A 20,039-nucleotide genomic window follows, 5' to 3' on the forward strand; every position below is an offset into this window, starting at 1 on the left:
AGTACTTGAAGGATTTCCCACAGTCAGTACATTCACTAGGTTTCTCTCCAGTATGAATTTTCTGATGTTCAATAATGTGCTCTGTTTAAAAGCTCTCACATTGTGTCAGCCCAAGAAAAATCACCAGAGAAAACAGTTTCCACAGGGAAGAATAGAAACAAATTCCTATGTGGGAGCCCCAGTAAATGAACTTTCCAAAGTCTCCTGTTGACATCCCTTTTCATTAATGAGAAATGAGGGGTGTATGGAGCCAGTAAGAAATGAGTGTCTTCAATATAGTTTTGGTTATCAGTAGGGACATTAGATCACTCTTCCTGAAACACCAAATGGAGATGATTGGAATCATTAGATAACAGTTTCACTCTCCCTTCTCCTTTCCCCTTCCCAGTCTCTTCTCACAAAAGCTCTTAATGAGGAATCTTTTGCATAGGAAGAGGATATTGGATGAGTTTCTTTTGAATTGGGAGTTCACTTGTAAATCTTGGGGTCTCCTTGAAGCACAGTGTCCCCATCCTTTGAGTAAGCAATGAAACCACATTTGTGGGCATCTCATCTTGGCCCAATTGTTTGAGCGGTAAGGGGGGGGTATATCTTGTTATATGCAGACACCCCAAAATCCCCACTCCAGACAAGGGAAGTAATCAAGGGGAGCTATAATACAACAGGAAATGCTCAGTTCCACTTTTTGATATGAAGTTTTCACAACATTTTCCTCCCTTACAAGATTCATGCCTCCCTCCCCCCTTCCCTTTCTCTTCCAGGTGTTGACAAGCAGTTCCACTGGGTCATTCAATGACCATTACTTGTCATGAAATAACAGGGCAGCAGGCTTGGAGTCGGCTCCAACGGGAACCTTGGAGTGAACTGTCCAGTTTAGGGTACTCTCATGTATCTGGAATGTAAAACAGGTGCTTATCAGGAGACCACCTTGAAATGTGAAAAAGAAAAGGACAAAAAACATGGTGGGGAATATGGGCAACCTGAGGACAGGACTCAGATTGAGAGGCAGGAACCACAGGCCTCAGGGTATCCAGACTCTCAGATCAAGGTATCTCATTGACTAGCACAGTGTCTGAAACAGAGTAGTCACTTCAATGTGGATTGAAATCCTATGTGTCCCTTGGTTGGCCAGAATGGGAGCTGAGCTCTAGAGGAAACCTCCTTTGGGAGGGTCCAAGGCTATCTGGCCATGATACAACAGAAACGAACCTTACAAGAGTTGCTGTGGCCCCAAGTTTTCCCGTGAGAAACTGAGGCTTGTCTTGGCATGCTTGCTGTGCTAGCACCAGGCCTACTAGAGACATACGAGGTCTCTAAAATTCTCCTCCAGGAAAATAGTCAGAAAAGACTCCAAGGCCAGAAGAGTGGAAGGAAAGGGCTTTACCCAGCACCACACGAGTCCTTGGGCTGAAAAAGACCAACTCTTTCCATCTAAAGCGAAGCCCATGCAGTCCTCCAAATTCTGTCAGCCCCAAATATTGAATTTTTTTTTTCAGAAAACCTGGACATCTTGGGCTGAGGCAGAAGAGTGAGGCCAGGTTCTTCCTGTGCTCCTCTAGCTGAATCAAGTTCCTGGGGGGTGGTCAATGGCAAACCTTGGCCCAACAGAGCCATCCTGTTTGCCACTTTTAAAGGGAACACTTTGGTCTCTCTGAGTTTACACTTGGGAAAGGGAATCCTTTCTTCCCTTTGCCTCTTCTGAGTTAACCTCACTGAGGTTGCCCTGCTTACATTGTGAAGAAGGGATCAACTCTCCTTTGTCTACTTTGGAAGGGAATCAGCAAGAGATTGAAGACCCTCCCTAGTCCTGGGTGACAAGCTACCAGGGTCATGGAGAATTCCCAAGTCACTTAGAGCTGCACCCTACTAAGTCAGTGCCAAACTTGTGCATCCTCTGAGCAGAGTTCACACCTTCAGAAACCCAGGCAGCCAGGAAGGTGTGAACCCTCTTGATGTGTAGCCACCCCTCCAGAAGGGGAGAACTGGTTCCCACAAGCACTGCCCTCTGGGCAGGGCTAGATAGTTTGAAAACTGTGATTGGCCCCTGTGAAGAGGGGCGGGGACAAAAAAGCACCATAAGAACCCAAGGCTCCTGGGACTTGAGTCACTCTTGTGCAGATACTCTCCTGGCTAGAGAGAGACAGACAGAGGCAGAGGCAGAGACAGAGACAGAGACAGAGACAGAGAGGATAAAGAACTTTTCTATCTCCTTCACTTTTTTTACTTTAAGGCTTCCTCTATTTTGTACAGAAATTTCTGGCTTGAGATAGAATATCGGCAACAACAGAATTTCCTCAAATTCTTGACTAACTGGGGCAAGTCCCCTCCTTCCCTCAGGGCACACTTCTGCTTGCAGCCCTGCCTTTGGGGCAGAGAAAGAGGGTGATGGCTGCTGGAGGGAGAGACCCTGGTGCTGGCCATGTGGAGGAAGAAGCCTCGCAGCTTGTCTTTCCCAGAGAGTTTGAAACAGCACAAACTCTCCTCAATTCAGAAGTGCACATGCTGCTAGAGCATCGAAAGCAACAGCATGAAAGTGGGCAGGATGCACGAGAACTTCCAGTGGTTTTCTGGAAAACTTTAGATTATGCTGCCCGTTTTAGTCGTTTTCAAAACTGGGAAACCATTGCTAGTGTTCGGGGTTTGTTACTCCAGAAGAAGCTCCACAAGTTTGAGTTGGCTGCTTTAGCAAACCTTTGTCCTGAGACAGCAGAGGAGGCCAAGGCTCTGATTCCAAGCCTAGCCGGTCGATTGGAAGATGAAGACTTGCAAGAGGTCCTTGATGATATTCAGACCAAGAGGAGCTTCCAGTATTAAGAGCAGGAACCCAGCCCTTCAGTGAAAACCAAAGAGGAAATTTCCCAGAAGTCTTCTGCAACTAAGAAGAACTCCAACTCTCTCCAGAGACTATTCAGAAATGTCAGTCACAAAAGCTGGTCGAGCCTCCTAGGGACAAGGCCATGCAGAGTCCCCTTGCATCCACATGTCATGCAAACTCCTGACCAGTTAAGATTCTTTTTGACCTTTGGAATGTTTGACCTGTGCCAAAGGCCAGGAGTGCCACTTGAATCTCCAAGGGACTTGGGGATGATTTCCTCTAATGAAGGGTTTCCAGGGGAGGTATTGGACCAGAGTCTAGGTGCTTGCTTTCACCTTTCCATCCCTCCTCTTCAATGGAATTGATGAAGGGGGAAGACTGAGTGGCAGAATTTAGCCAGGAAACACCTGTGGCATATTCGTGACTGCCTTATATCACTGAATTTGGCACTCCATTTACATTCACATTTCTGGTTTGAATGTCAAGCCAATTTGAAATATCAACCCAGATTAGAATATGGACAAACAGCATGACTAAGACAGAGAGTGGGGTCTCCTAAACCTAAACCTAAAAAGGAAAAATCAAAGGGAACCTATTCCTAAGTGTTTGAAATTCGGAAGGAGCAGAACAACCGAACAGCTTGTCATTTTGAAGCACCATGGAGTTCATTTGTCCAAGAAATACAGAGGGAAGAAGATGGAGAAAATCCTAGCAGTCGGGGGGCATCACTGTACAATCATAAGGTCAAAAGAGGCCTGGTTGAGGAGGCTCAGTGTGGCCCCTGGTATATCCTGAAGGCTGCAAGGTTCTGGAGCAGGAGGGCATTTGTGGGATTTATTCTGACAGCTGCCTTGGGACAGGGTCCTCTCTGAGTTGAAACTAGTCCCGGATCCAGATTTTAAATACCATTCAGTGTAGAGCTGCTCTATACCATAGGGTGTTCTCTGGGAAGACCGGAGAATGAGATTTCATTCTGGTGGAGTCATCACCATGAGCTCCATTTGGGGCACTTGTGTGGCCCCAAACTTAGCATCCGTTTCTGAAAGGTCATGCCAATATCTTTGGCACTTGCTTCTCCCATGCTACAAAATCGAGTTACTGCCACTTGATGTCATCCTAGAACGAAAGGGGGCAGGGGTAGATTCTATAGTGGATGTCTAGTTAATTGTGCAATTCCTAGGCAGTAGAAAGTCTAAGGAAATCAAATTATTTTTCTATTCCAAAAATTATTGACTAGCTAGTAATTTTCCCGTCTCGAGAGAGAGACATGATACACTTGAAGAACATATTGCTAGAGATGGACCCTGAAGGAGCCAAAGAAGCATTTGTAGGTCAGGCGGAAGCTGGGGGTGGGGGGGCGTGGTGCCGGCGGGTGGCACAGTTGTCAGGGAGGTCCCTTCCAAGTCCCCCAGAGAGGCTGCCACCATGTGGCTGTCCCATCTCTAGAGACAGGGTGAAGGAGCCATGGATGAGGAAGAAGATGAGATGAGAACTTTGAGATCCCTGATTGGGACCTCCAGAATGCATTCCAGCCCAAGCGGCAGCGTCATGGGCAGACCAAGGAGGAGGCCACAGAGGGAGTATGGGCTGAGCAGGAGAGGCCCAGCTCTGCAGGCCATGGCTCCCTCCAGAGACCTTTGGACTCCCGGTGAATTTCATTGGAGCTGGCCTGAAGCAAGCAGAGCAGGAGGATTCCCAGGAGCAAGAGAGGCCCGTGAAGCAGCTGGACTGGCCTCAAGATTTGGGCCCACAGAAGTGACAAGCAGCTGGGGATTGTCCAGCCAGCCAGAAAGGCTGGGTGGGAGGAGCCAAACCTTTCACAGACCCGGGCAGCTGGGCAAGGCACACCAAAGGAATTGGACACACGCTTTTGCAGAAGATGGCTTCTGGTGCAGGGAAAGGCCTGGCCAGGAAGGCACAAGGTACCATTCAGCCAATTGAAGCTAAGGGGAGAAAAGGCCAGGCTGCTGGGGGAGCCTCTGGCTCAGAAGGGACCGCTCAGTCAGGGCAAGATTTCCCTGGGCTTGACTCCCAAGAAGAGGAGGTTCAGAAGGAGCTCAGCCAGGGGTGGAAAGACCTGAGTGGGGGCAGGAAGAAACCAAAATGCTCCTCTCCAACAGGTGCCTGCCGGGGTTTTCGGCTGTTCCTGCTCTCACCTGTAGGCCTTGGGTAGTCTCAGTTCACTCCCAAGACCTGTGGGTGCCCCTGGCTCACTTCAGGGGATCCCTTCACACACTCCTTGATTAGAGCACACTACTTCTCTGAGCCAGAGATCTGAGCTCCCCTTGCCCACCTGCTGCCCTTTCCCCTGTTTCTACTCACACAGGACTAGGTCCTTGGTGGTCTTGGTCAGGTCCCCAGACCTGGGGCTGCCCCTTGTTCAGTCCTGGGCAGCCCCTCCCTCACTGGTGGATTCTGGCCAGTGCTGACTTCAACTCTGGCTCCCTTGGTGTGGTGGCTCGGGGAGGGTGGGTCAGCTTTTCATTCCCTTAGATTGGGGAAATGACAGAGTCCCACCTACCTTCACTGCTGAGCCTTGGTGTGGGGCCTCTCCCTTCTTATGAGGATGGTGTCTTTTCTGGGGCTGGGGGAGGGGAGGTTTGAGGTCATCTGTGCCATTGGGTCTGTGGAGAGGAAGGGAGCCACCTTTACCAGGAAGTCCCCGATATTGTCAAAATGGATACCATTGTGCCCTAGAACATGAATAGGATGAGCACAGAAAAGTCTAGGAAAAGATGTGAACTGATATCATGTAAACTGATGACTGGAAGGAGAATAGTGATCAACTCTGAAGGATTAAATCATCAGCAAAGTTTCCAAGGCATTCCCAAGGGACTCATGATGGAAAAATACGATCAACACCCAAGCAATGAATTTTTGGAATCGGATGGTAGATCAGAGTACGCCATCTTCCACTTCATTTGCTGAGACCTGACTGGAAGGGTGATGTGCATCTTCTCTCACGGATTCAGCAATAGGTAACCCTCTTATGAAAGCATTGCTATAGCTCATATCTGACTCTTTATTGCCTGGGGGACGGGGAGGGAAAGAATCTGATTTCTAAATGGAAAATCAAAAATTGTTTCCACATGTAATTGAATAAACTGAAATGAAAACAGTCTTCCATATTAAAAAACAAAAAGTGGCCATTTTTCTACACACACAGAACTAGAGTACCATGCTACTTGAACCTGTAGGGCTAGCAGCAGTCTAATGGTGGTCACATTCCCTGCAACTACAACGTCTTCTTTTACTCACAGAACAAACAACATCATAGCCACCTGGGCAAATTTCACCTAGATTCGGGTATTTAAGAAAAGAAATCCAAGTTAACTTCCCCCCCCCCCATTCATGGTAGTCTGAAGACTCTCCCACATTCAGTACATTTACTAAATTTCCTTTCAAGTGTTTTCTGATGGGTGAGAAGAGCAAACTTCTCTTAGAAAGCTCTCCCACATTCACTACCCTCATGGTTTTCCTCCTTTGGAATCCTGATGGAAATCCATGGCTGACCTGTCAGAAGGTTTTGCCACCTTCACTATACACATCAATGATTCTCTTCAGTATGAGTTCTGATGGAAGGACCACGAGGTATTTGAACGTTTTGTTCACATTCAGAGTGTTCATAGGGCTTGGCTCCACTTTCAGTACTGATGCTGAGTAAGAAATGAGCAGTACTTGAAGGATTTCCCACAGTCAGTACATTCACTAGGTTTCTCTCCAGTATGAATTTTCTGGTGTTCAATAATGTGCTCTGTTTAAAAGCTCTCACATTGTGTCAGCCCAAGAAAAATCACCAGAGAAAACAGTTTCCACAGGGAAGAATAGAAACAAATTCCTATGTGGGAGCCCCAGTAAATGAACTTTCCAAAGTCTCCTGTTGACATCCCTTTTCATTAATGAGAAATGAGGGGTGTATGGAGCCACTAAGAAATGAGTGTCTTCAATATAGTTTTGGTTATCAGTAGGGACATTAGATCACTCTTCCTGAAACACCAAATGGAGATGATTGGAATCATTAGATAACAGTTTCACTCTCCCTTCTCCTTTCCCCTTCCCAGTCTCTTCTCACAAAAGCTCTTAATGAGGAATCTTTTGCATAGGAAGAGGATATTGGATGAGTTTCTTTTGAATTGAGAGTTCACTTGTAAATCTTGGGGTCTCCTTGAAGCACAGTGTCCCCATCCTTTGAGTAAGCAATGAAACCACATTTGTGGGCATCTCATCTTGGCCCAATTGTTTGAGCGGTAAGGGGGGGGTATATCTTGTTATATGCAGACACCCCAAAATCCCCACTCCAGACAAGGGAAGTAATCAAGGGGAGCTATAATACAACAGGAAATGCTCAGTTCCACTTTTTGATATGAAGTTTTCACAACATTTTCCTCCCTTACAAGATTCATGCCTCCCTCCCCCCTTCCCTTTCTCTTCCAGGTGTTGACAAGCAGTTCCACTGGGTCATTCAATGACCATTACTTGTCATGAAATAACAGGGCAGCAGGCTTGGAGTCGGCTCCAACGGGAACCTTGGAGTGAACTGTCCAGTTTAGGGTACTCTCATGTATCTGGAATGTAAAACAGGTGCTTATCAGGAGACCACCTTGAAATGTGAAAAAGAAAAGGACAAAAAACATGGTGGGGAATATGGGCAACCTGAGGACAGGACTCAGATTGAGAGGCAGGAACCACAGGCCTCAGGGTATCCAGACTCTCAGATCAAGGTATCTCATTGACTAGCACAGTGTCTGAAACAGAGTAGTCACTTCAATGTGGATTGAAATCCTATGTGTCCCTTGGTTGGCCAGAATGGGAGCTGAGCTCTAGAGGAAACCTCCTTTGTGAGGGTCCAAGGCTATCTGGCCATGACACAACAGAAACGAACCTTACAAGAGTTGCTGTGGCCCCAAGTTTTCCCATGAGAAACTGAGGCTTGTCTTGGCATGCTTGGCTGTGCTAGCACCAGGCCTACTAGAGACATACGAGGTCTCTAAAATTCTCCTCCAGGAAAATAGTCAGAAAAGACTCAAAGGCCAGAAGAGTGGAAGGAAAGGGCTTTACCCAGCACCACACGAGTCCTTAGGCTGAAAAAGACCAACTCTTTCCATCTAAAGCGAAGCCCATGCAGTCCTCCAAATTCTGTCACCCCCAAATATTGAATTTTTTTTTTTTCAGAAAACCTGGACATCTTGGGCTGAGGCAGAAGAGTGAGGCCAGGTTCTTCCTGTGCTCTTCTAGCTGAATCAAGTTCCTGGGGGGTGGTCAATGGCAAACCTTGGCCCAACAGAGCCATCCTGTTTGCCACTTTTAAAGGGAACACTTTGGTCTCTCTGAGTTTACACTTGGGAAAGGGAATCCTTTCTTCCCTTTGCCTCTTCTGAGTTAACCTCACTGAGGTAGCCCTGCTTACATTGTGAAGAAGGGATCAACTCTCCTTTGTCTACTTTGGAAGGGAATCAGCAAGAGATTGAAGACCCTCCCTAGTCCTGGGTGACAAGCTACCAGGGTCATGGAGAAGTCCCAAGTCACTTAGAGCTGCACCCTACTAAGTCAGTGCCAAACTTGTGCATCCTCTGAGCAGAGTTCACACCTTCAGAAACCCAGGCAGCCAGGAAGGTGTGAACCCTCTTGATGTGTAGCCACCCCTCCAGAAGGGGAGAACTGGTTCCCACAAGCACTGCCCTCTGGGCAGGGCTAGACAGTTTGAAAACTGTGATTGGCCCCTGTGAAGAGGGGCGGGGACAAAAAAGCACCATAAGAACCCAAGGCTCCTGGGACTTGAGTCACTCTTGTGCAGATACTCTCCTGGCTAGAGAGAGACAGACAGAGGCAGGGACAGAGACAGAGACAGAGGCAGAGACAGAGACAGAGACAGAGACAGAGAGGATAAAGAACTTTTCTATCTCCTTCACTTTTTTTACTTTAAGGCTTCCTCTATTTTGTACAGAAATTTCTGGCTTGAGATAGAATATCGGCGACAACAGAATTTCCTCAAATTCTTGACTAACTGGGGCAAGTCCCCTCCTTCCCTCAGGGCACACTTCTGCTTGCAGCCCTGCCTTTGGGGCAGAGAAAGAGGGTGATGGCTGCTGGAGGGAGAGACCCTGGTGCTGGCCATGTGGAGGAAGAAGCCTCGCAGCTTGTCTTTCCCAGAGAGTTTGAAACAGCACAAACTCTCCTCAATTCAGAAGTGCACATGCTGCTAGAGCATCGAAAGCAACAGCATGAAAGTGGGCAGGATGCACGAGAACTTCCAGTGGTTTTCTGGAAAACTTTAGATTATGCTGCCCGTTTTAGTCGTTTTCAAAACAGGGAAACCATTGCTAGTGTTCGGGGCTTGTTACTCCAGAAGAAGCTCCACAAGTTTGAGTTGGCTGCTTTAGCAAACCTTTGTCCTGAGACAGCAGAGGAGGCCAAGGCTCTGATTCCAAGCCTAGCCGGTCGATTGGAAGATGAAGACTTGCAAGAGGTCCTTGATGATATTCAGACCAAGAGGAGCTTCCAGTATTAAGAGCAGGAACCCAGCCCTTCAGTGAACACCAAAGAGGAAATTTCCCAGAAGTCTTCTGCAACTAAGAAGAACTCCAACTCTCTCCAGAGACTATTCAGAAATGTCAGTCACAAAAGCTGGTCGAGCCTCCTAGGGACAAGGCCATGCAGAGTCCCCTTGCATCCACATGTCATGCAAACTCCTGACCAGTTAGGATTCTTTTTGACCTTTGGAATGTTTGACCTGTGCCAAAGGCCAGGAGTGCCACTTCAATCTCCAAGGGACTTGGGGATGATTTCCTCTAATGAAGGGTTTCCAGGGGAGGTATTGGACCAGAGTCTAGGTGCTTGCTTTCACCTTTCCATCCCTCCTCTTCAATGGAATTGATGAAGGGGGAAGACTGAGTGGCAGAATTTAGCCAGGAAATACCTGTGGCATATTCATGACTGCCTTATATCACTGAATTTGGCACTCCGTTTTCATTCACATTTCTGGCTTGAATTTCAAGCCATTTTGAAATATCAACCCAGATTAGAATATGGACAAACAGCATGACTAAGACAGAGAGTGGGGTCTCCTAAACCTAAAAAGGAAAAATCAAAGGGAACCTATTCCTAAGTGTTTGAAATTCTGAAGGAGCAGAACAACCGAACAGCTTGTCATTTTGAAGCACCATGGAGTTCATTTGTCCAAGAAATACAGAGGGAAGAAGATGGAGAAAATCCTAGCAGTTGGGGGGGGCATCACTGTACAATCATAAGGTCAAAAGAGGCCTGGTTGAGGAGGCTCAGTGTGGCCCCTGGTATATCCTGAAGGCTGCAAGGTTCTGGAGCAGGAGGGCATTTGTGGGATTTATTCTGACAGCTGCCTTGGGACAGGGTCCTCTCTGAGTTGAAACTAGTCCCGGATCCAGATTTTAAATACCATTCAGTGTAGAGCTGCTCTATACCATAGGGTGTTCTCTGGGAAGACCGGAGAATGAGATTTCATTCTGGTGGAGTCATCACCATGAGCTCCATTTGGGGCACTTGTGTGGCCCCAAACTTAGCATCCGTTTCTGAAAGGTCATGCCAATATCTTTGGCACTTGCTTCTCCCATGCTACAAAATCGAGTTACTGCCACTTGATGTCATCCTAGAACGAAAGGGGGCAGGGGTAGATTCTATAGTGGATGTCTAGTTAATTGTGCAATTCCTAGGCAGTAGACAGTCTAAGGAAATCAAATTATTTTTCTATTCCAAAAATTATTGACTAGCTAGTAATTTTCCCGTCTCGAGAGAGAGACATGATACACTTGAAGAACATATTGCTAGAGATGGACCCTGAAGGAGCCAAAGAAGCATTTGTAGGTCAGGCGGAAGCTGGGGGTGGGGGGGTGTGGTGCCGGCGGGTGGCACAGTTGTCAGGGAGGTCCCTTCCAAGTCCCCCAGAGAGGCTGCCACCATGTGGCTGTCCCATCTCTAGAGACAGGGTGAAGGAGCCATGGATGAGGAAGAAGATGAGATGGAGAACTTTGAGATCCCTGATTGGGACCTCCAGAATGCATTCCAGCCCAAGGGGCAGCGTCATGGGCAGACCAAGGAGGAGGCCACAGAGGGAGTATGGGCTGAGCAGGAGAGGCCCAGCTCTGCAGGCCATGGCTCCCTCCAGAGACCTTTGGACTCCCGGTGAATTTCATTGGAGCTGGCCTGAAGCAAGCAGAGCAGGAGGATTCCGAGGAGCAAGAGAGGCCCGTGAAGCAGCTGGACTGGCCTCAAGATTTGGGCCCACAGAAGTGACAAGCAGCTGGTGATTGTCCAGCCAGCCAGAAAGGCTGGGTGGGAGGAGCCAAACCTTTCACAGACCCGGGCAGCTGGGCAAGGCACCCCAAAGGAATTGGACACACGTTTTTGCAGAAGATGGCTTCTGTTGCAGGGAAAGGCCTGGCCAGGAAGGCACAAGGTACCATTCACCCAATTGAAGCTAAGGGGAGAAAAGGCCAGGCTGCTGGGGGAGCCTCTGGCTCAGAAGGGACCGCTCAGTCAGGGCAAGATTTCCCTGGGCTTGACTCCCAAGAAGAGGAGGTTCAGAAGGAGCTCAGCCAGGGGTGGAAAGACCTGAGTGGGGGCAGGAAGAAACCAAAATGCTCCTCTCCAACAGGTGCCTGCCGGGGTTTTCGGCTGTTCCTGCTCTCACCTGTAGGCCTTGGGTAGTCTCAGTTCACTCCCAAGACCTGTGGGTGCCCCTGGCTCACTTCAGGGGATCCCTTCACACACTCCTTGATTAGAGCACACTACTTCTCTGAGCCAGAGATCTGAGCTCCCCTTGCCCACCTGCTGCCCTTTCCCCTGTTTCTACTCACACAGGACTAGGTCCTTGGTGGTCTTGGTCAGGTCCCCAGACCTGGGGCTGCCCCTTGTTCAGTCCTGGGCAGCCCCTCCCTCACTGGTGGATTCTGGCCAGTGCTGACTTCAACTCTGGCTCCCTTGGTGTGGTGGCTCCGGGAGGGTGGGTCAGCTTTTCATTCCCTTAGATTGGGGAAATGACAGAGTCCCACCTACCTTCACTGCTGAGCCTTGGTGTGGGGCCTCTCCCTTCTTATGAGGATGGTGTCTTTTCTGGGGGTGGGGGAGGCGAGGTTTGAGGTCATCTGTGCCATTGGGTCTGAGGAGAGGAAGGGAGCCACCTTTACCAGGAAGTCCCCGATATTGTCAAAATGGATACCATTGTGCCCTAGAACATGAATAGGATGAGCACAGAAAAGTCTAGGAAAAGATGTGAACTGATATCATGTAAACTGATGACTGGAAGGAGAATAGTGATCAACTCTGAAGGATTAAATCATCAGCAAAGTTTCCAAGGCATTCCCAAGGGACTCATGATGGAAAAATACGATCAACACCCAAGCAATGAATTTTTGGAATCGGATGGTAGATCAGAGTACGCCATCTTCCACTTCATTTGCTGAGACCTGACTGGAAGGGTGATGTGCATCTTCTCTCACGGATTCAGCAATAGGTAAACCTCTTATGAAAGCATTGCTATAGCTCATATCTGACTCTTTATTGCCTGGGGGACGGGGAGGGAAAGAATCTGATTTCTAAATGGAAAATCAAAAATTGTTTCCACATGTAATTGAATAAACTGAAATGAAAACAGTCTTCCATATTAAAAAACAAAAAGTGGCCATTTTTCTACACACACAGAACTAGAGTACCATGCTACTTGAACCTGTAGGGCTAGCAGCAGTCTAATGGTGGTCACATTCCCTGCAACTACAACGTCTTCTTTTACTCACAGAACAAACAACATCATAGCCACCTGGGCAAATTTCACCTAGATTCGGGTATTTAAGAAAAGAAATCCAAGTTAACTTCCCCCCCCCCCCATTCATGGTAGTCTGAAGACTCTCCCACATTCAGTACATTTACTAAATTTCCTTTCAAGTGTTTTCTGATGGGTGAGAAGAGCAAACTTCTCTTAGAAAGCTCTCCCACATTCACTACCCTCATGGTTTTCCTCCTTTGGAATCCTGATGGAAATCCATGGCTGACCTGTCAGAAGGTTTTGCCACCTTCACTATACACATCAATGATTCTCTTCAGTATGAGTTCTGATGGAAGGACCACGAGGTATTTGAACGTTTTGTTCACATTCAGAGTGTTCATAGGGCTTGGCTCCACTTTCAGTACTGATGCTGAGTAAGAAATGAGCAGTACTTGAAGGATTTCCCACAGTCAGTACATTCACTAGGTTTCTCTCCAGTATGAATTTTCTGGTGTTCAATAATGTGCTCTGTTTAAAAGCTCTCACATTGTGTCAGCCCAAGAAAAATCACCAGAGAAAACAGTTTCCACAGGGAAGAATAGAAACAAATTCCTATGTGGGAGCCCCAGTAAATGAACTTTCCAAAGTCTCCTGTTGACATCCCTTTTCATTAATGAGAAATGAGGGGTGTATGGAGCCACTAAGAAATGAGTGTCTTCAATATAGTTTTGGTTATCAGTAGGGACATTAGATCACTCTTCCTGAAACACCAAATGGAGATGATTGGAATCATTAGATAACAGTTTCACTCTCCCTTCTCCTTTCCCCTTCCCAGTCTCTTCTCACAAAAGCTCTTAATGAGGAATCTTTTGCATAGGAAGAGGATATTGGATGAGTTTCTTTTGAATTGAGAGTTCACTTGTAAATCTTGGGGTCTCCTTGAAGCACAGTGTCCCCATCCTTTGAGTAAGCAATGAAACCACATTTGTGGGCATCTCATCTTGGCCCAATTGTTTGAGCGGTAAGGGGGGGTATATCTTGTTATATGCAGACACCCCAAAATCCCCACTCCAGACAAGGGAAGTAATCAAGGGGAGCTATAATACAACAGGAAATGCTCAGTTCCACTTTTTGATATGAAGTTTTCACAACATTTTCCTCCCTTACAAGATTCATGCCTCCCTCCCCCCTTCCCTTTCTCTTCCAGGTGTTGACAAGCAGTTCCACTGGGTCATTCAATGACCATTACTTGTCATGAAATAACAGGGCAGCAGGCTTGGAGTCGGCTCCAATGGGAACCTTGGAGTGAACTGTGCAGTTTAGGGTACTCTCATGTATCTGGAATGTAAAACAGGTGCTTATCAGGAGACCACCTTGAAATGTGAAAAAGAAAAGGACAAAAAACATGGTGGGGAATATGGGCAACCTGAGGACAGGACTCAGATTGAGAGGCAGGAACCACAGGCCTCAGGGTATCCAGACTCTCAGATCAAGGTATCTCATTGACTAGCACAGTGTCTGAAACAGAGTAGTCACTTCAATGTGGATTGAAATCCTATGTGTCCCTTGGTTGGCCAGAATGGGAGCTGAGCTCTAGAGGAAACCTCCTTTGTGAGGGTCCAAGGCTATCTGGCCATGACACAACAGAAACGAACCTTACAAGAGTTGCTGTGGCCCCAAGTTTTCCCATGAGAAACTGAGGCTTGTCTTGGCATGCTTGGCTGTGCTAGCACCAGGCCTACTAGAGACATACGAGGTCTCTAAAATTCTCCTCCAGGAAAATAGTCAGAAAAGACTCAAAGGCCAGAAGAGTGGAAGGAAAGGGCTTTACCCAGCACCACACGAGTCCTTAGGCTGAAAAAGACCAACTCTTTCCATCTAAAGCGAAGCCCATGCAGTCCTCCAAATTCTGTCACCCCCAAATATTGAATTTTTTTTTTTCAGAAAACCTGGACATCTTGGGCTGAGGCAGAAGAGTGAGGCCAGGTTCTTCCTGTGCTCTTCTAGCTGAATCAAGTTCCTGGGGGGTGGTCAATGGCAAACCTTGGCCCAACAGAGCCATCCTGTTTGCCACTTTTAAAGGGAACACTTTGGTCTCTCTGAGTTTACACTTGGGAAAGGGAATCCTTTCTTCCCTTTGCCTCTTCTGAGTTAACCTCACTGAGGTAGCCCTGCTTACATTGTGAAGAAGGGATCAACTCTCCTTTGTCTACTTTGGAAGGGAATCAGCAAGAGATTGAAGACCCTCCCTAGTCCTGGGTGACAAGCTACCAGGGTCATGGAGAAGTCCCAAGTCACTTAGAGCTGCACCCTACTAAGTCAGTGCCAAACTTGTGCATCCTCTGAGCAGAGTTCACACCTTCAGAAACCCAGGCAGCCAGGAAGGTGTGAACCCTCTTGATGTGTAGCCACCCCTCCAGAAGGGGAGAACTGGTTCCCACAAGCACTGCCCTCTGGGCAGGGCTAGACAGTTTGAAAACTGTGATTGGCCCCTGTGAAGAGGGGCGGGGACAAAAAAGCACCATAAGAACCCAAGGCTCCTGGGACTTGAGTCACTCTTGTGCAGATACTCTCCTGGCTAGAGAGAGACAGACAGAGGCAGGGACAGAGACAGAGACAGAGGCAGAGACAGAGACAGAGACAGAGACAGAGAGGATAAAGAACTTTTCTATCTCCTTCACTTTTTTTACTTTAAGGCTTCCTCTATTTTGTACAGAAATTTCTGGCTTGAGATAGAATATCGGCGACAACAGAATTTCCTCAAATTCTTGACTAACTGGGGCAAGTCCCCTCCTTCCCTCAGGGCACACTTCTGCTTGCAGCCCTGCCTTTGGGGCAGAGAAAGAGGGTGATGGCTGCTGGAGGGAGAGACCCTGGTGCTGGCCATGTGGAGGAAGAAGCCTCGCAGCTTGTCTTTCCCAGAGAGTTTGAAACAGCACAAACTCTCCTCAATTCAGAAGTGCACATGCTGCTAGAGCATCGAAAGCAACAGCATGAAAGTGGGCAGGATGCACGAGAACTTCCAGTGGTTTTCTGGAAAACTTTAGATTATGCTGCCCGTTTTAGTCGTTTTCAAAACAGGGAAACCATTGCTAGTGTTCAGGGTTTGTTACTCCAGAAGAAGCTCCACAAGTTTGAGGTGGCTGCTTTAGCAAACCTTTGTCCTGAGACAGCAGAGGAGGCCAAGGCTCTGATTCCAAGCCTAGCCGGTCGATTGGAAGATGAAGACTTGCAAGAGGTCCTTGATGATATTCAGACCAAGAGGAGCTTCCAGTATTAAGAGCAGGAACCCAGCCCTTCAGTGAACACCAAAGAGGAAATTTCCCAGAAGTCTTCTGCAACTAAGAAGAACTCCAACTCTCTCCAGAGACTATTCAGAAATGTCAGTCACAAAAGCTGGTCGAGCCTCCTAGGGACAAGGCCATGCAGAGTCCCCTTGCATCCACATGTCATGCAAACTCCTGACCAGTTAGGATTCTTTTTGACCTTTGGAATGTTTGACCTGTGACAAAGGCCAGGAGTGCCACTTGAATCTCCAAGGGACTTGGGGATGATTTCCTCTAATGAAGGGTTTCCAGGGGAGGTATTGGACCAGAGTCTAGGGGCTTGCTTTCACCTTTCCATCCCTCCTCTTCAATGGAATTGATGAAGGGGGAAGACTCAGTGGCAGAATTTAGCCAGGAAACACCTGTGGCATATTCGTGACTGCCTTATATCACTGAATTTGGCACTCCATTTACATTCACATTTCTGGCTTGAATTTCAAGCCATTTTGAAATATCAACCCAGATTAGAATATGGACAAACAGCATGACTAAGACAGAGAGTGGGGTCTCCTAAACCTAAAAAGGAAAAATCAAAGGGAACCTATTCCTAAGTGTTTGAAATTCTGAAGGAGCAGAACAACCGAACAGCTTGTCATTTTGAAGCACCATGGAGTTCATTTGTCCAAGAAATACAGAGGGAAGAAGATGGAGAAAATCCTAGCAGTTGGGGGGGGCATCACTGTACAATCATAAGGTCAAAAGAGGCCTGGTTGAGGAGGCTCAGTGTGGCCCCTGGTATATCCTGAAGGCTGCAAGGTTCTGGAGCAGGAGGGCATTTGTGGGATTTATTCTGACAGCTGCCTTGGGACAGGGTCCTCTCTGAGTTGAAACTAGTCCCGGATCCAGATTTTAAATACCATTCAGTGTAGAGCTGCTCTATACCATAGGGTGTTCTCTGGGAAGACCGGAGAATGAGATGTCATTCTGGTGGAGTCATCACCATGAACTCCATTTGGGGCACTTGTGTGGCCCCAAACTTAGCATCCGTTTCTGAAAGGTCATGCCAATATCTTTGGCACTTGCTTCTCCCATGCTACAAAATCGAGTTACTGCCACTTGATGTCATCCTAGAACGAAAGGGGGCAGGGGTAGATTCTATAGTGGATGTCTAGTTAATTGTGCAATTCCTAGGCAGTAGACAGTCTAAGGAAATCAAATTATTTTTCTATTCCAAAAATTATTGACTAGCTAGTAATTTTCCCGTCTCGAGAGAGAGACATGATACACTTGAAGAACATATTGCTAGAGATGGACCCTGAAGGAGCCAAAGAAGCATTTGTAGGTCAGGCGGAAGCTGGGGGTGTGGGGGCGTGGTGCCGGCGGGTGGCACAGTTGTCAGGGAGGTCCCTTCCAAGTCCCCCAGAGAGGCTGCCACCATGTGGCTGTCCCATCTCTAGAGACAGGGTGAAGGAGCCATGGATGAGGAAGAAGATGAGATGGAGAACTTTGAGATCCCTGATTGGGACCTCCAGAATGTATTCCAGCCCAAGCGGCAGCGTCATGGGCAGACCAAGGAGGAGGCCACAGAGGGAGTATGGGCTGAGCAGGAGAGGCCCAGCTCTGCAGGCCATGGCTCCCTCCAGAGACCTTTGGACTCCCGGTGAATTTCATTGGAGCTGGCCTGAAGCAAGCAGAGCAGGAGGATTCCGAGGAGCAAGAGAGGCCCGTGAAGCAGCTGGACTGGCCTCAAGATTTGGGCCCACAGAAGTGACAAGCAGCTGGTGATTGTCCAGCCAGCCAGAAAGGCTGGGTGGGAGGAGCCAAACCTTTCACAGACCCGGGCAGCTGGGCAAGGCACACCAAAGGAATTGGACACACGCTTTTGCAGAAGATGGCTTCTGTTGCAGGGAAAGGCCTGGCCAGGAAGGCACAAGGTACCATTCACCCAATTGAAGCTAAGGGGAGAAAAGGCCAGGCTGCTGGGGGAGCCTCTGGCTCAGAAGGGACCGCTCAGTCAGGGCAAGATTTCCCTGGGCTTGACTCCCAAGAAGAGGAGGTTCAGAAGGAGCTCAGCCAGGGGTGGAAAGCCCTGAGTGGGGGCAGGAAGAAACCAAAATGCTCCTCTCCAACAGGTGCCTGCCGGGGTTTTCGGCTGTTCCTGCTCTCACCTGTAGGCCTTTGGTAGTCTCAGTTCACTCCCAAGACCTGTGGGTGCCCCTGGCTCACTTCAGGGGATCCCTTCACACACTCCTTGATTAGAGCACACTACTTCTCTGAGCCAGAGATCTGAGCTCCCCTTGCCCACCCCTGCTGCCCTTTCCCCTGTTTCTACTCACACAGGACTAGGTCCTTGGTGGTCTTGGTCAGGTCCCCAGACCTGGGGCTGCCCCTTGTTCAGTCCTGGGCAGCCCCTCCCTCACTGGTGGATTCTGGCCAGTGCTGACTTCAACTCTGGCTCCCTTGGTGTGGTGGCTCGGGGAGGGTGGGTCAGCTTTTCATTCCCTTAGATTGGGGAAATGACAGAGTCCCACCTACCTTCACTGCTGAGCCTTGGTGTGGGGCCTCTCCCTTCTTATGAGGATGGTGTCTTTTCTGGGGGTGGGGGAGGCGAGGTTTGAGGTCATCTGTGCCATTGGGTCTGAGGAGAGGAAGGGAGCCACCTTTACCAGGAAGTCCCCGATATTGTCAAAATGGATACCATTGTGCCCTAGAACATGAATAGGATGAACACAGAAAAGTCTAGGAAAAGATGTGAACTGATATCATGTAAACTGATGACTGGAAGGACACTATACAGGAACAGAAATTTTGAATAGTGATCAACTCTGAAGGATTAAATCATCAGCAAAGTTTCCAAGGCATTCCCAAGGGACTCAGGATGGAAAGATACGATCAACACCCAAGCAATGAATTTTTGGAATCGGATGGTAGATCAGAGTACGCCATCTTCCACTTCATTTGCTGAGACCTGACTGGAAGGGTGATGTGCATCTTCTCTCACGGATTCAGCAATAGGGAAACCTCTTATGAAAGCATTGCTATAGCTCATATCTGACTCTTTATTGCTTGGGGGACGGGGAGGGAAAGAATCTGATTTCTAAATGGAAAATCAAAAATTGTTTCCACATGTAATTGAATAAACTGAAATGAAAACAGTCTTCCATATTAAAAAACAAAAAGTGGCCATTTTTCTACACACACAGAACTAGAGTACCATGCTACTTGAACCTGTAGGGCTAGTAGCAGTCTAATGGTGGTCACATTCCCTGCAACTACAACGTCTTCTTTTACTCACAGAACAAACAACATCATAGCCACCTGGGCAAATTTCACCTAGATTCGGGTATTTAAGAAAAGAAATCCAAGTTAACTTCTCCCCCCCCCCCATTCATGGTAGTCTGAAGACTCTCCCACATTCAGTACATTTACTAAATTTCCTTTCAAGTGTTTTCTGATGGGAGAGAAGAGCAAACTTCTCTTAGAAAGCTCTCCCACATTCACTACCCTCATGGTTTTCCTCCTTTGGAATCCTGATGGAAATCCATGGCTGACCTGTCAGAAGGTTTTGCCACCTTCACTATACACATCAATGATTCTCTTCAGTATGAGTTCTGATGGAAGGACCACGAGGTATTTGAACGTTTTGTTCACATTCAGAGTGTTCATAGGGCTTGGCTCCACTTTCAGTACTGATGCTGAGTAAGAAATGAGCAGTACTTGAAGGATTTCCCACAGTCAGTACATTCACTAGGTTTCTCTCCAGTATGAATTTTCTGATGTTCAATAATGTGCTCTGTTTAAAAGCTCTCACATTGTGTCAGCCCAAGAAAAATCACCAGAGAAAACAGTTTCCACAGGGAAGGATAGAAACAAATTCATACGTGGGAGCCCCAGTAAATGAACTTTCCAAAGTCTCCTGTTGACATCCCTTTTCATTAATGAGAAATGAGGGGTGTATGGAGCCAGTAAGAAATGAGTGTCTTCAATATAGTTTTGGTTATCAGTAGGGACATTAGATCACTCTTCCTGAAACACCAAATGGAGATGATTGGAATCATTAGATAACAGTTTCACTCTCCCTTCTCCTTTCACCTTCCCAGTCTCTTCTCACAAAAGCTCTTAATGAGGAATCTTTTGCATAGGAAGAGGATATTGGATGAGTTTCTTTTGAATTGGGAGTTCACTTGTAAATCTTGGGGTCTCCTTGAAGCACAGTGTCCCCATC

General features: G+C 47.6%; 3 protein-coding genes across 3 annotated transcripts; all 3 read left to right on the top strand.

Annotated features, from left to right (window-relative positions):
• Positions 1 to 2,320: 2,320 nt before the first annotated feature.
• On the top strand, positions 2,321 to 2,814 carry LOC130458000 (DNA-directed RNA polymerase II subunit RPB4-like). The gene has a single exon (XM_056820891.1). It carries the CDS (start codon positions 2,386 to 2,388, stop codon positions 2,812 to 2,814), a length of 429 nt encoding a protein of 142 aa, XP_056676869.1. The 5' UTR covers positions 2,321 to 2,385.
• Positions 2,815 to 8,743: 5,929 nt separating this feature from the next.
• On the top strand, positions 8,744 to 9,529 carry LOC130458001 (DNA-directed RNA polymerase II subunit RPB4-like). The gene has a single exon (XM_056820892.1). The coding sequence runs from the start codon at positions 8,895 to 8,897 to the stop codon at positions 9,321 to 9,323; it is 429 nt and encodes a 142-aa protein (XP_056676870.1). The 5' UTR covers positions 8,744 to 8,894; the 3' UTR covers positions 9,324 to 9,529.
• Positions 9,530 to 15,248: 5,719 nt separating this feature from the next.
• LOC130458002 (DNA-directed RNA polymerase II subunit RPB4-like) lies at positions 15,249 to 15,969 on the top strand. The gene has a single exon (XM_056820893.1). The coding sequence runs from the start codon at positions 15,400 to 15,402 to the stop codon at positions 15,826 to 15,828; it is 429 nt and encodes a 142-aa protein (XP_056676871.1). The 5' UTR covers positions 15,249 to 15,399; the 3' UTR covers positions 15,829 to 15,969.
• The last annotated feature ends 4,070 nt before the right edge of the window (positions 15,970 to 20,039 follow it).

This window comes from Monodelphis domestica, chromosome 3 (genome assembly GCF_027887165.1).
Source record: "Monodelphis domestica isolate mMonDom1 chromosome 3, mMonDom1.pri, whole genome shotgun sequence".
Classification (NCBI taxonomy): Eukaryota; Metazoa; Chordata; class Mammalia; order Didelphimorphia; family Didelphidae; genus Monodelphis; species Monodelphis domestica.